This window comes from Chiloscyllium plagiosum, unplaced genomic scaffold, assembly GCF_037043375.1.
Source record: "Chiloscyllium plagiosum isolate Xiang-an unplaced genomic scaffold, Cpla_swu_hap1 HiC_scaffold_10, whole genome shotgun sequence".
Lineage (NCBI taxonomy): Eukaryota > Metazoa > Chordata > Chondrichthyes > Orectolobiformes > Hemiscylliidae > Chiloscyllium > Chiloscyllium plagiosum.
In genome coordinates this window covers 119,158,247-119,171,610 of record NW_028270148.1, presented here as the reverse complement: position 1 = coordinate 119,171,610, position 13,364 = coordinate 119,158,247, and the positions used below count along the sequence as shown (strand labels likewise).

Here is a 13,364-nt window from a genome sequence, read left to right as displayed (position 1 = left end):
GGTAGTCACCATGGTTCTACTGTAAATGAGGGTAGTCACCATGCCTCTACTGCAAAAGAGGACAGTTGTCATGGTTCTACTGTAAAAGAGGACAATAATCATAGTTCTACTGTAAAAGAGGGCAGTCGCTATGGCTCTACTTTAAAAGAGGGTAGTCACCATGGTTCTACTGTAAAAGAGGATAGTCACCATGGTTCTACCGTAAAAGAGGACAGTCGCCATGGTTCTACAGTAAAAGAGGACAGTTGTCATGGTTCCACTTTAAAGAGGGTAGTCGTCATGGTTCTACTGTAAAAGAGGATAGTCGCCATTGGTTTTACTGAAAAAGAGGATAGTTGACATGGTTCTACTGTAAAAGAAGGCAGACGCCATGCCTCTACTGCAAAAGAGGACAGTTGTCATGGTTCTACTGTAAAAGAGGACAATAATCATAGTTCTACTGTAAAAGAGGACAATAATCATAGTTCTACTGTAAAAGAGGGCAGTCGCCATGGCTCTACTTTAAAAGAGAGTAGTCACCATGGTTCTACTTAAAAAGAGGGTAGTCACCATGGTTCTACTGTAAAAGAGGGTAATCGTCATGGTTCTACAGTAAAAGTGGACAGTTGTCATGGTTCTACTTTAAAGGAGGGTAGTCGCCATAGTTCTATTGTAAAAGAAGGCAGACGCAATGGTTCTACTGCAAAAGAGGACAGTCATCATAGTTCAACTGTAAAAGTGGGTCGTCACCATGGTTCTACTATAAAAGAGGGTAGTTGCCATGGTTCTACTGTAAAAGAGGACAGTCATCATGGTTCTACAGTAAAAGAGGACAGTCATCATAGTTCTACTGTAAAAGAGGGTAGTCATCCTGATTCTACTGTAAAAGAGGGTAGTTGCCATGGTTCGACTGTAAAAGAGGACAGTCGTCATGGTTCTACTGTAAAACAGGGTAGTCATCCTGGTTCTACTGTAAAAGAGGGAGTCGCCATTGGTTTTACTTTAAAAGAGGACAGTCACCATGGTTCTACTGTAAAAAAGGACAGTTGCCGTGGCTCTACTATAAAAGAGGGTCGTCACCATGGTTCTACTGTAAAAGAAGGTAGTCGCCATGGTTCTACTGTAAAAGAGGACAGTCGTCATGGTTCTACTGTAAAAGAGGATAGTCGTTCTGGTTCTACTGTAAAAGAGGACAGTCATCATAGTTCTACTGTAAAAGAGGGTAGTCATCCTGATTCTACTGTAAAAGAGGGTAGGTGCCATGGTTCGACTGTAAAAGAGGACAGTCGCCATGGTTCTACTGTAAAACAGGGTAGTCATCCTGGTTCTACTGTAAAAGAGGTAGTCGCCATTGGTTTTACTTTAAAAGAGGACAGTCACCATGGTTCTACTGTAAAAAAGGACAGTTGCCGTGGCTCTACTATAAAAGTGGGTCGTCACCATGGTTCTACTGTAAAAGAAGGTAGTCGCCATGGTTCTACTGTAAAAGAGGACAGTCGTCATGGTTCTACTGTAAAAGAGGATAGTCGTTCTGGTTCTACTGTAAAAGAGGACAGTCATCATAGTTCTACTGTAAAAGAGGACAGTCATCATGGTTCTAATGTAAAAGAGGGCAGTCGCTATGGCTCTACTGTAAATGAGGGTAGTCGCCATGGTTCTACTGTAAAAGAGGGTCGTCACCATGGTTCTACTGTAAAAGAGGGTAATCGTCATGGTTCTACAGTAAAAGTGGACAGTTGTCATGGTTCTACTTTAAATGAGGGTAGTCGCCATAGTTCTATTGTAAAAGAAGGCGGACGCCATGGCTCTACTGCAAAAGAGGACAGTCATCATAGTTCTACTGTAAAAGAGGGTTGTCACAATGGTTCTACTGTAAAAGAGGGTAGTTGCCATGGTTCTACTGTAAAAGAAGATAGTCACCACGGTTCTACTGTAAAAGAGGGTAGTCGCCATGGTTCGACTGTAAAAGAGGACAGTCGTCACGGGTCTACTGCAAAAGAGGACAGTCATCATAGTTCTACTGTAAAAGAGGGTAGTCACCATGGTTCGACTGTAAAAGAGGGTAGTCACCATGGTTCTACCGTAAAAGAGGGTAGTCACCATGGTTCTACCGTAAAAGAGGACAGTCGCCATGGTTCTACAGTAAAAGAGGACAGTTGTCATGGTTCCACTTTAAAAGAGGGTAGTCGTCATTGTTCTACTGTAAAAGAGGACAGTCGTCCTGGTTGTACTGTAAAAGAGGGTAGTCGTCATGGTTCTACTGTAAAAGAGGATAGTCGCCATTGGTTTTACTGAAAAAGAGGATAGTCGCCATGGCTCTAATTTAAAAGAGGGTAGTCGCCATGGTTGTACTGTAAAAGAGGACAGTCGCCATAGTTCTACTGTAAAAGAGGGCAATCGCCATGGATCTACTTTAAAAGAGGGTAGTCACCATGGTTCGACTGTAAAAGAGGTCAGTCGTCCTGGTTCTACTGTAAAAGAGGGTAGTCGTCATGGTTCTCCTGTAAAAGAGGACAGTCATCATAGTTCTACTGTAAAACAGGAGAGTCATCATGGTTCGAATGTAAAAGAGGGCAGTCACCATGGTTCTACTGTAAAAGAGGGTAGTCACCATGGTTCTACTGTAAAAGAGGGTAATCGTCATGGTTCTACTGTAAAAGAGGACAGTCGTCATGGTTCTACTGTAAAAGAGGACAGTCGCCATGGTTCTACTGTAAAAGAGGGTCGTCACCATGGTTCTACTGTAAAAGAGGGTAATCGTCATGGTTCTACAGTAAAAGTGGACAGTTGTCATGGTTCTACTTTAAATGAGGGTAGTCGCCATAGTTCTATTGTAAAAGAAGGCAGACGCCATGGCTCTACTGCAAAAGAGGACAGTCATCATAGTTCTACTGTAAAAGAGGGTTGTCACAATGGTTCTACTGTAAAAGAGGGTAGTTGCCATGGTTCTACTGTAAAAGAGGATAGTCACCACGGTTCTACTGTAAAAGAGGGTAGTCGCCATGGTTCTACTGTAAAAGAGGACAGTCGTCACGGGTCTACTGCAAAAGAGGACAGTCATCATAGTTCTACTGTAAAAGAGGGTCGTCACCATGGTTCTACTGTAAAAGAGGGTAGTCACCATGGTTCTACTGTAAAAGAGGGTAGTCACTGTGGTTCTACCGTAAAAGAGGACAGTCGCCATGGTTCTACAGTAAAAGAGGACAGTTGTCATGGTTCCACTTTAAAAGAGGGTAGTCGTCATGGTTCTACTGTAAAAGAGGACAGTCGTCCTGGTTGTACTGTAAAAGAGGGTAGTCGTCATGGTTCTACTGTAAAAGAGGATAATCGCCATTGGTTTTACTGAAAAAGAGGATAGTCGCCATGGCTCTACTTTAAAAGAGGGTAGTCGCCATGCCTCTACTGCAAAAGAGGACAGTTGTCATGGTTCTATTGTAAAAGAGGGTAGTCACCATGGTTCTACTGTAAAAGAGGGTCGTCACCATGGTTCTGCTGTAAAAGAGGGTAGTCTCCATTGGTTTTACTGTAAAAGACGACAGTCGTCCTGGTTCTACTATAAAAGAGGATAGTTGACATGGTTCTACTGGAAAAGAGGGCAGACGCCATGCCTCTACTGCAAAAGAGGACAGTTGTCATGGTTCTACTGTAAAAGAGGATAATAATCATAGTTCTACTGTAAAAGAGGACAATAATCATAGTTCTACTGTAAAAGAGGGCAGTCGCCATGGCTCTACTTTAAAAGAGGGTAGTCGCCATGGTTCTACTGTAAAAGAGAACAGTTGTCATGGTTCTATTGTAAAAGAGGGTAGTCACCATGGTTCGACTGTAAAAGAGGATAGTTGCCATGGTTCGACTGTAAAAGAGGTCAGTCATCCCGGGTCTAATTTAAAAGAGGGTAGTTGCCATGGTTCTACTTTAAAAGAGAGTAGTCGCCATGGTTCTACTGTAAAAGAGAACAGTTGTCATGGTTCTACTGTAAAAGAGGGTAGTCACCATAGTTCTACAGTAAAAGAGGACAGTCACCATGGTTCTACTGTAAAACAGAGTAGTCATGGTTCTACTGTAAAAGACGACAGTCATCCTGGTTCTACTGTAAAAGAGGACTGTCACCATGGTTCTACAGTAAAAGAGGACAGTTGTCATGGCTCTACTTTAAAAGAAGTTTGTCACCATGGTTCTACTGTAAAACAGAGTAGTCATGTTTCTACTGTAAAAGAGGACAGTCATCCTGGTTCTACTCTAAAAGAGGACTGTCATATGGTTCTACAGTAAAAGAGGACAGTTGTCATGGTTCTACTTTAAAAGAGGGTTGTCGTCATGGTTCTACAGTAAAAGAGGCCAGTTGCCATGGCTCTACTGTAAAAGGTCACCATGGTTCTACTGTAAAAGAGGGTAGTCGCCATGGTTCTACTGTAAAAGAGGACAGTCACCATGGTTCTACTGTAAAAGAGGGTAGTCACCATTGGTTTTACTGTAAAAGAGGACAGTCGTCCTGGTTCTACTGTAAAAGAGGGAAGTCACCATGGTTCTACTGTAAAAGAGGACAGTTGTCATGGTTCTATTGTAAAAGAGGACAGTCGCCATAGTTTTACTGTAAAAGAGGGTAGTCACCATGGTTCTACCGTAAAAGAGGACAGTCCTCATGGTTCTACTGTAAAAGAGGGTAATCGTCATGGTTCTACTGTAAAAGAAAGTAGTCACCATGGTTTTACTGTAAAAGAGGGTAATCGCCATGGTTCTACTGTAAAAGAGGACAGTCGCTATGGTTCTACTGTAAAAGAGGACAGTCGACATGGTACTCCTGTAAAAGAGGACAGTCCTCATGGTACTACTGTAAAAGAGGATAATCGTCATGGTTCTACTGTAAAAGAAAGTAGTCACCATGGCTCCACTGTATAAGAGGGTAATCGCCATGGTTCCACTGTAAAAGAGGACAGTTGTCATAGTTCTACAGTAAAAGAGGGTAGTCGCCATAGTTCTACAGTAAAAGAGGACAGTCACCATGGTTCTACTATAAAAGAGGGTAGTCGCCATTGGTTTTACTGTAAAAGAGGACAGTCGTCCTGGTTCTACTTTAAAAGAGGGTCGTCATCATGGTTCTACTGTAAAAGAGGGTAGTCGGCATGGTTCTACTGTAAAGGAGTGTAGTCGCTATGGTTCTACTGTAAAAGAAGACAGTCGTCATGGTTCTACTGTAAAAGAGGACAGTCGCCATTTTTCTACTGTAAAAGTGGGAAGTCACCATGGTTCTACTGTAAAAGAGTGTAGTCTGCATAGTTCTACTGTAAAAGAGGACAGTCGCCATGGTACTACTGTAAAACAGGGTAGTCTGCATAGTTCTACTGTAAAAGAGGGTCGTCACCATGGTTCTACTGTAAAAGAGGACAGTCGCCATGGTTCTACTGTAAAAGAGGACAGTGGCCATGGTTCTACTGTAAAAGAGGAAGTCGCCACGATTCTACCATAAAAGAGAGAGTCACTATAGTTCTACTGGACGATAGGATGCTCTGTCATTAGAGAGATGACTGGTAGTGATTTAACCTGAGGGTCACTATGCCTCAGGCGAAGGGAGAGTTGACAAGGTTGGGTTTTCATGGTGGTGATCCTCTGACATTGCAGAAACTGAACCCATACTCTTGGTATTACTCTGCATTGACAATCAGTTATTGAGCTAACTGACACCCATTAAAGATGTGGAGAAAAGCAAATTACTGCGGATGTTAGGGTCAGTTAGACTCAAAATGTCAGCTCTTTTCTCTCCTTACAGATGCTACCAGACCTGCTGAGATTTTCCAGCATTTTCTCTTTTGGTTTCCCATTAAAGATGTAATGTTTATGGTCAGATTGTCAAACAAAACTAACCAGTTTATCTCCTAACTAAAGTCTCATTTCTGACTCGGAGTCTATGGAACATTTACCCGCAGTATTGCTGAAAATGCATGGAAATGAGAGATACGTAGAGCAAAATATTTTTCAGCTGCCATTGCATTAAAGCTATCCAGTACGAAACATTCTGAATTTTCTGACTAAGACACCTATCGTCCTCATTAAGCTCCATCTTAAACTTGGGCAGCTTGTGTTGTTCTCAAAGTACAACTAACTGGAAGGTCTTATTACAGAGGTCAATGATTTCACTCAAGGTCACTTGTACTCTGACATTGGTCAACAGTCAGCCATCCACTCCAAATGGAATCTTAATATATTCAAAATTCTACTGAAATAAATTACAAATAACAATGAATAGCTTCATTAAAACAATCCATCATCATACTGCAATTACCCTGCCAAGTCTGTCTTCAAAACTGATAGTGCAATTAATGCCGTCAGTACAAATTTTACATGTTTTTAAAAAGCTCAATATAGAAATAACTGAGGTAAAAATCACTTTTATAGATTTGACTAGGAGCTTCAACTAAAAATTGTGTTTCCTTGGCTGCTTTCAAGAGGACTGGAGTTGACAATCAGTCACGTTAAAAGCCACCTCATCTGAAAAAGGTAGATCTTATCCATGAGAAGTAATCCAACCATTATAAGATTGAGAGTACATATCAAGGTGTCTCAAATTCCTGCTTTCTCCATATTGTGCAATTAAAACCCTTTCTTCTGAATGCAGTTCAGTCCTTCAATTTTCACCAACTCAATTTATCCTTCCTTTCATCTCTGCGTGGGTACTTTATTCTCCCCTCTCCTCAGCTGGTCTTTATCTATTCCTTCGTCCAACTCTTCTCTCTCTTTGGGCTCTAACTCTGCCTGCTGTTTACTCTTCCCACCTCCCCCACTCTATCTTTAACAAGAAAACCATGCTTTTCGTAGCTACCGTTAGTTCTAAGGAAGGGTCACTGGACCCAAGACTTTAACTCTGATTTCTCTCCACAGATGTTACCAGATCTGCAGAAAATTTCCAGCAATTTCTGTTTCCATTTACATTAGTACGAGCTTGTGTTCGTAGTAACTTGATGACTTCAGTATTGCAGAACTGGAACTGCTAGACTATTGCAATAATCTAGTGAATAACCTTGCAGCATTGCTCAGTTATCTACATCATGCACAGTTTTATACCAAAGCAGTTACAGCATTTGTCACACAATATATTTCATAATTCAGGGTAGTGCTAGCCTGCTAAAATAATGGACAGCTGTCTCAATGTGTCAATTTGTTACTTGGTAGTATTAACTTCACCATTTTACTTATTCATAAATCAAGTTTCAAATACTTTTCCAGTATATCCAACGCACCTTTAAGGAATCTTCCTGTCTTGAGAAATCCTCATATTTTCCATTATTCAATTCTGGTGCATTCAATACTAGTTCAACATCAGTCAGAGCAAGCAATGCCTTGTTTACGGCCAGAAGATAATCTGATGGGAAATACTGCGAAGTCGTCCCTGCACTTGTGGTATAATGAGCAGTGATAACTTGCATTTCCTGAAGACAAAGATAGCAGAATGAAGTTGACTTCAACAAAGTAATAATCAGAAATGGCTAAATTTTGCATCTCTCAGTCAGTGGTGCTATCTGTTTTGTAAACTGACAGTTACCTTAGAAAAGCAGTGAAACACCCCCAAGTCTTAGTGCAAATTTTGACAATTTATACATTTTAAAATAAATTATGCACAATTTCGACAGTTTCAGACAATGAACTCAGTTTTCCATTTTGATTTATCCCATGTCTTGTTTGTGCTTTTATCATTTATTTCCCATCAATAACGTGATTATTACCATTAGCATTCCCTTTGCCTTTTGATGTGGACAACGTCACCATCTGTTCCACTTACTCCTCCACTCACTTTGGCAACAACATAAAATCCTTCATATTCCATCCCCCTTCAGCTCCAAAAAGGAAACATACTCGTCTCAAAATGTGAACTCTCTCTCTCTCTCTCCCCCCACAGGCGCTGCAGCACATGCTGAATTTGTGTTTATAAAATAATCTTATCTGACAATTTTGGGTTCATGTAATTTAAGTAAATTAACTTACTGGACATTTCAAAGGGTGCGTTTGATAATTGGAAAACAGAGTTTCTATCTGACACCAGCGCTTTTCCACACTAATGGGGTCCTGCCCTGAAGAGGCACGATACTGTATTAGATCTTGTGCCTTCTGTGTTAAGACATTGAAGTCTTCCCGTCGTTGTTCAAAGTCTTGGGTCAGTTCCTGAACAAAAAAATCAAATTTTGAGTCAACATCCTTGGATTATCTCATACTCTACTCGTGTAACAATATTACTGATCTTAGTCTATTCACAAAATACTCATCAGTCATGTGACATTTTGAGTCCTAATTAATATTGACTGAAAACCACAACACTATTTGTGAAGAGCAAATATCCTGTATTAATTTAAAGAAGTCACAAAGAACAAAGCTACAACACTGGTATCTATGCCACAAATGTGGAAAATTGCCCAAAAAAGCCCTGTTCTATCAGTCTACTCACAGTGAGGAGCAAAATGGTAACATCATCATCAACAGTATGTCAATTAGTACCTGATTAAATACAACCTGCTCACTGACACTCAGTTTGGATTCCACTAGGGCCACTTAGCTCCTGCCTTTATTAAAGCCTTGTTTCACATCTGGATAAAAGAGCTAAACTCCAGAGGTTAAGTGAGAGGGATTGCCCTTGACATCAAGGCCACAGTTGACACAGTGTGGCATGAAGGAGACATAAAATAATCAGGGAGAAATCTCTTCACTGGTTAGAGCCATACCTGGCATAAAGGAAGATGGTGTAGTTATTGGACATAAGTTATCTCAGCTCCAGGACATCTCTGCAGGAGTTCTTAAGATTAGTATTCCAGGCTGAACTACCTTCAATTGCTCTATCAATGACTTCCCTCCATCATAAGGTCAGAAGTGGAATGTTTACTGATGATCGTACAATGTTCAGCACCACTTCAGGATAAACAGATACTGAGACAGTCCATGTCCACATGCAGCAAGACCTGGACAACATCCAGGTTGACAAACAGCAAGTGACATTCATGCCAGACAAATACCAAGGAATAAACATCTCCAACGAGAGAATCTAATGAGCTAGAGGAGAGACTGAACAGGCTGGGGCTGTTTTCCCTGGAGCGTCGGAGGCTGAGGGGTGACCTTATAGAGGTTTACAAAATTATGAGGGGCATGGAAAGGGTAACCAGGCAAAGTCTCTTCCTTGGGGTCGGGGAGTCCAGAACTAGAGGGCATGCGTTTAGGGTGAGAGGGGAAAGATATAAAGGAGACCTACGGAGCAACTTTTTCACACAGAAGGTAGTACGGGTATGGAATGAGCTGCAAGAGGAAGTGGTGGAGGCTGGTACAATTGCAACATTTAAGAGGCATTTGGATGGGTATATGAATAGGAAGGGTTTGGAGGGATATGTGCCAGGTGCTAGCAGGTGGGACTAGATTGGGTTAGGATAGCTGGTCGGCATGGATGGGTTGGACCGAAGGTTCTGTTTCCATGCTGTACATCTCCATGACTCTATGACTCTAATTGCCCCTCGACATTCAGTGGCATTATCATCACTGAATCTTTGACAATCGGCCCTGTGGAGGTTACACTGACTTATAAATGAACTGCACCAACCATATAAAACTGTGGCTACAAGAGCAGGTTAGTGGTCAGGAATCCTATTGTGACTAACTTTCTCCCCTCTCACTTTGAACTTGTGACCCCTAGAGCTCAATTACTAGGGGTCACGAGTTCAAAATGAGAGGGGAAAATTTTAGGGGGGGATGTACGTGGAAAGTTCTTTACACAGAGGGCAGTGGGTGCCTGGAACGTATTGTCAGCAGAGGTGGTAGAGGCAGGCATAATAGCATCATTTAAGATGTACTTAGACAGATACACGAATGGGCAGGGAATAGAAGAATAGCGACCCTTAGAAAATAGGCAACAGGTTTAGATAGAGGATCCGGATCGGCGCAGGCTTGGAGGGCCGAAGGGCCTGTTCCTGTGCCTTGATTTTCTTTGTTCTTTAACTCATCTCCTGACTCCCCACATCATGTCCACAATTTGCAACATACACGTCAGGAGCATGATGAAATTTTCCCCACTTGCCTAACGAGTGCAGCTCCAACAATACTCAACTAACTTGACAGCACCCTAGTGGAAACAGCTCACTTGATTGGCACACATCAAGAAACATTCATTTCCCTCCACCAATGGTGCTCAATAGCATCTACAAGATGCATTGCAGAAATTCATCAAAGTTCCTTAGTTAGCCAATCCACGACCACTACCATCTAGGAGGACAACGGCAAATAATACATCAGTACACTGCCTGCAAGATCCCCTCTACACTGTCACCACCCTGACTTGGAAATAAATTGTCGTTCCTTCTGCATCGCTGGGCCAAAATCCTGGGACACTTTCTCTAATGGCATTGCAGATGCCACAAACTGGACTGCAACAATTCTAGAAAGTAGCTCACCATTACCTTCTCAAGGGCAACTAGGGATGGACAATAAATGCTGGGCATGCCAGCGATGCTCACATCTGTTAGTGAATTAAAATAAACAAAAGACATATATTAAAAGGAGCATAATTTTTACCTGTAATCTCTTCTGGTCTTCTGAGCTAGAAGCGGTGAACAGTTGCTCCTCAATGTCATCAAGCCACTGTAGGAACTCGTTTTCCTCTTTCTTATACTGCAACCATCGAGGTGACTGCCCTCCTACTTGCTCCTTCTGCATTAACTTTGTTGCCTAAATACCACAGCAAACAGATAGTCTTCAACTCTATTTGGAGGTCATCCCGAGTAGATAAAGATAAATCCCTTTTAAACAATCAAATTACGTACAAGCAACTTTGGAGCTGCATACAAAGATCAATCACTAACCACAGACAGCAATGTGATTAACACCAGAGATACAAATTATTCTGAACACTCCAACATGTACCTTAACAGAGGCATGTTTTGTCTGTAATAGAATTAGTTTTTTGCGGATTTGTTTCTGTTTCCTATCATTATCAGTCAGTTGTAGCAGTCGCTCTCCTTCTTGTAGCATTTCCTCCACATCCGCTTCTTCTTCATCCACCTGAAAAAGTACATTTTTAAATAGACAGGCCGAGCACCAACATACATGTTGCTATACACACAAGGTAGTAGACATGCATTTGCCCACTCATCCACTCAAGCCCACACGGGCATGTTTACATGTGCCCACATGAATACAGATATACTAAAACTCCCACATTCACATATACAATCTGGAATCAGAAGAGTGTTTCCGTACTTTGATTCACATGTAAATAGAACAATGACCAGACACAAAATCTATAGCATCCATCTACCAGGCCAGCTGTCAAGGAAAGGCCGCCAGCATTCTCAAAGATCCATCCCACTCTGGCAATGTTTTTCTACAACCTCTACCATCGGGCATTCACCAGCCGGTTTCGTAACAGTTTCTGCCCTACTGTTGTTAAAACACTGAATGGACTCACAAACTCTTAACATTTGCCTGTACCTGTGTTTTTGTTTTTGCCGCTGTTTACCTATTATTTACTTACCTATGCTACTTAACTATGTGATCTGCCTGTATTGCTCACAATACAAAGCATTTCATTGTAGATAAAAACAAAGACTGCAGATGCTGGAAACCAGAGTCTAGATTAGAGTGGTGCTGGAGCAGGAAAATCGACAGTGCTCGGCAGTGTCCGAGGAGCAGGAAAATCGACATTTCGGGCAAAAGCCCTTCATCAGGAATAGAGGCAGGGTGCCTGCAGAGTGAAGAGATAAATGAGAGGGGGGTGGGGATGGGGAGAAAGTAGCATAGAGTACAATAGGTGAATGGGGGTAGGGATGAAGGTGATAGGTCAGAGAGGAGGGTGGAGTGGATAGGTGGAAAGGAAGATAGGCAGGTGGGACAGGTCATGGGGAAGGTGCTGAGCTGGAAGGTTGGAACAGGGGTGAGGTGGGGGAAGGGGAAATGAGGAAACTGGTAAAGTCCACATTGATGCCCTGGGGTTGAAGCTTTTCATTGTGCCTCAGTACACGTGACAATAAATTCAATTCAATTCAAATCACACTTACATCATATCTTAAATGCAGATAAAGTTCTAAGGGGCTTCAACGCAGGTAGAAAAAAAACCTGAGGCTTTGAAGGACAGTCAAGAGAATTAAACAAAGGCTGTACTTAGTTTAATTGTGGCAACTTGGCTGAGATCCATTAGTTCAGTAACAAGCTGAAGTACACCAGAGACGGCCTGATGCGAAAATCTTACAGCAAGCAGAGCTTTCCCAAAGAAACACATAATTCATGCAGATCAGTTCTAAGCACATAACAGTATTTTCATAGATTTATGCATCAAGTATATCTGTATCATAATGTATTTTGAACATGATTAGATACTTAGCATAATCTCCAATGATACAGCAGTATATAAAAATTCAACAATTTACTATATTTTACCTTTTCATCATCATCTTGGATCTCCTCATTACATTGTAACCTTCTCTCCAGGTCTTCTAGCTTGTTTTGAAGCTCAGCTTCAAAGCGATCGAGATTGATGGATGAAACCTGGTTGGTATCCATACCTGGTCTTGACCCATTTTCATGACGTGCAGGGTCTTTAATTGCTGCCTCCATCTAGAGTCACATATATAAAGTAGTTATTCACATTCAATCTATACTGAAATTTTGCAATATAAATATTGTTTGATATATTCAAAGTACATGGGTGATAAATTTTCTCATTGACAAAACTATAATTACCATTATTACAGCTCTTGAACATTTACATTTAAGCAAGAGAAAAGAAATACTAGATAAAGTTGTAACAGATGTGAAAGTAGCGAGTCAATTGGTAAGGTAGTGAGACTTGCAGATGAACAGGTCTTAATATATAGCATATTACAAGTTCCACAGACACCAATGGATAACATGAATGAAGTGATGAAAGGGAATGAAAATTAATGTCAAAAAGGTGTAAGTTATGAAGACTGGAAGCAGTATTGTCGGGAAACAATAATGTTCAACATCTGAAAAAGTCATTACAATTTAAGTATCTGAGAATTATCTTGTTAGAAGACAGTATCTGCCACAAAGAAACTAAAGCAAGAAAAGCAATGGCAAGAGTGCATTCTCCAAATTACTAAGCGTTGAAATGATTAGAGGTGGCAAGAAAACGACGATCAAGTCTGTGATTTGGAGGGCTTCATGTACAGGGCTGAAACATAGTGTGAGACAAACAGAAACCCAAAGGTAAGAAAGCTGCAAAATGTATTTCTGCAAAGATCAGAATGAGGCCCCACCCACTCCCCCAAATCCCTCAATTCTCTCAGGCATTAAAAATCCATTTGTACAAATACTATCAACAATGTAAAATGATAATTTCCAATGCAAAATGGGTTTAAGTTCAACCTGGAAAGCAATTGCTTGGATTGATGAACAAAGAA

The 13,364-nt window shown here is 41.2% G+C and overlaps 1 protein-coding gene across 1 annotated transcript in view; it reads right to left on the bottom strand.

Moving 5' to 3' along the window:
• Window positions 1-13,364, bottom strand: part of utrn (utrophin) — a 686,012-nt gene that overhangs the window by 376,168 nt on the left and 296,480 nt on the right. The window contains exons 37-41 of the mRNA XM_087991761.1: window positions 12,379-12,555; window positions 10,867-11,004; window positions 10,519-10,671; window positions 7,957-8,133; window positions 7,215-7,403 (exon numbers count right to left, since the gene is read on the bottom strand). Of these exons, the coding sequence (XP_087847887.1) occupies window positions 7,215-7,403; window positions 7,957-8,133; window positions 10,519-10,671; window positions 10,867-11,004; window positions 12,379-12,555 (834 nt within the window). The remainder of the gene's footprint in view (window positions 1-7,214; window positions 7,404-7,956; window positions 8,134-10,518; window positions 10,672-10,866; window positions 11,005-12,378; window positions 12,556-13,364) is intronic.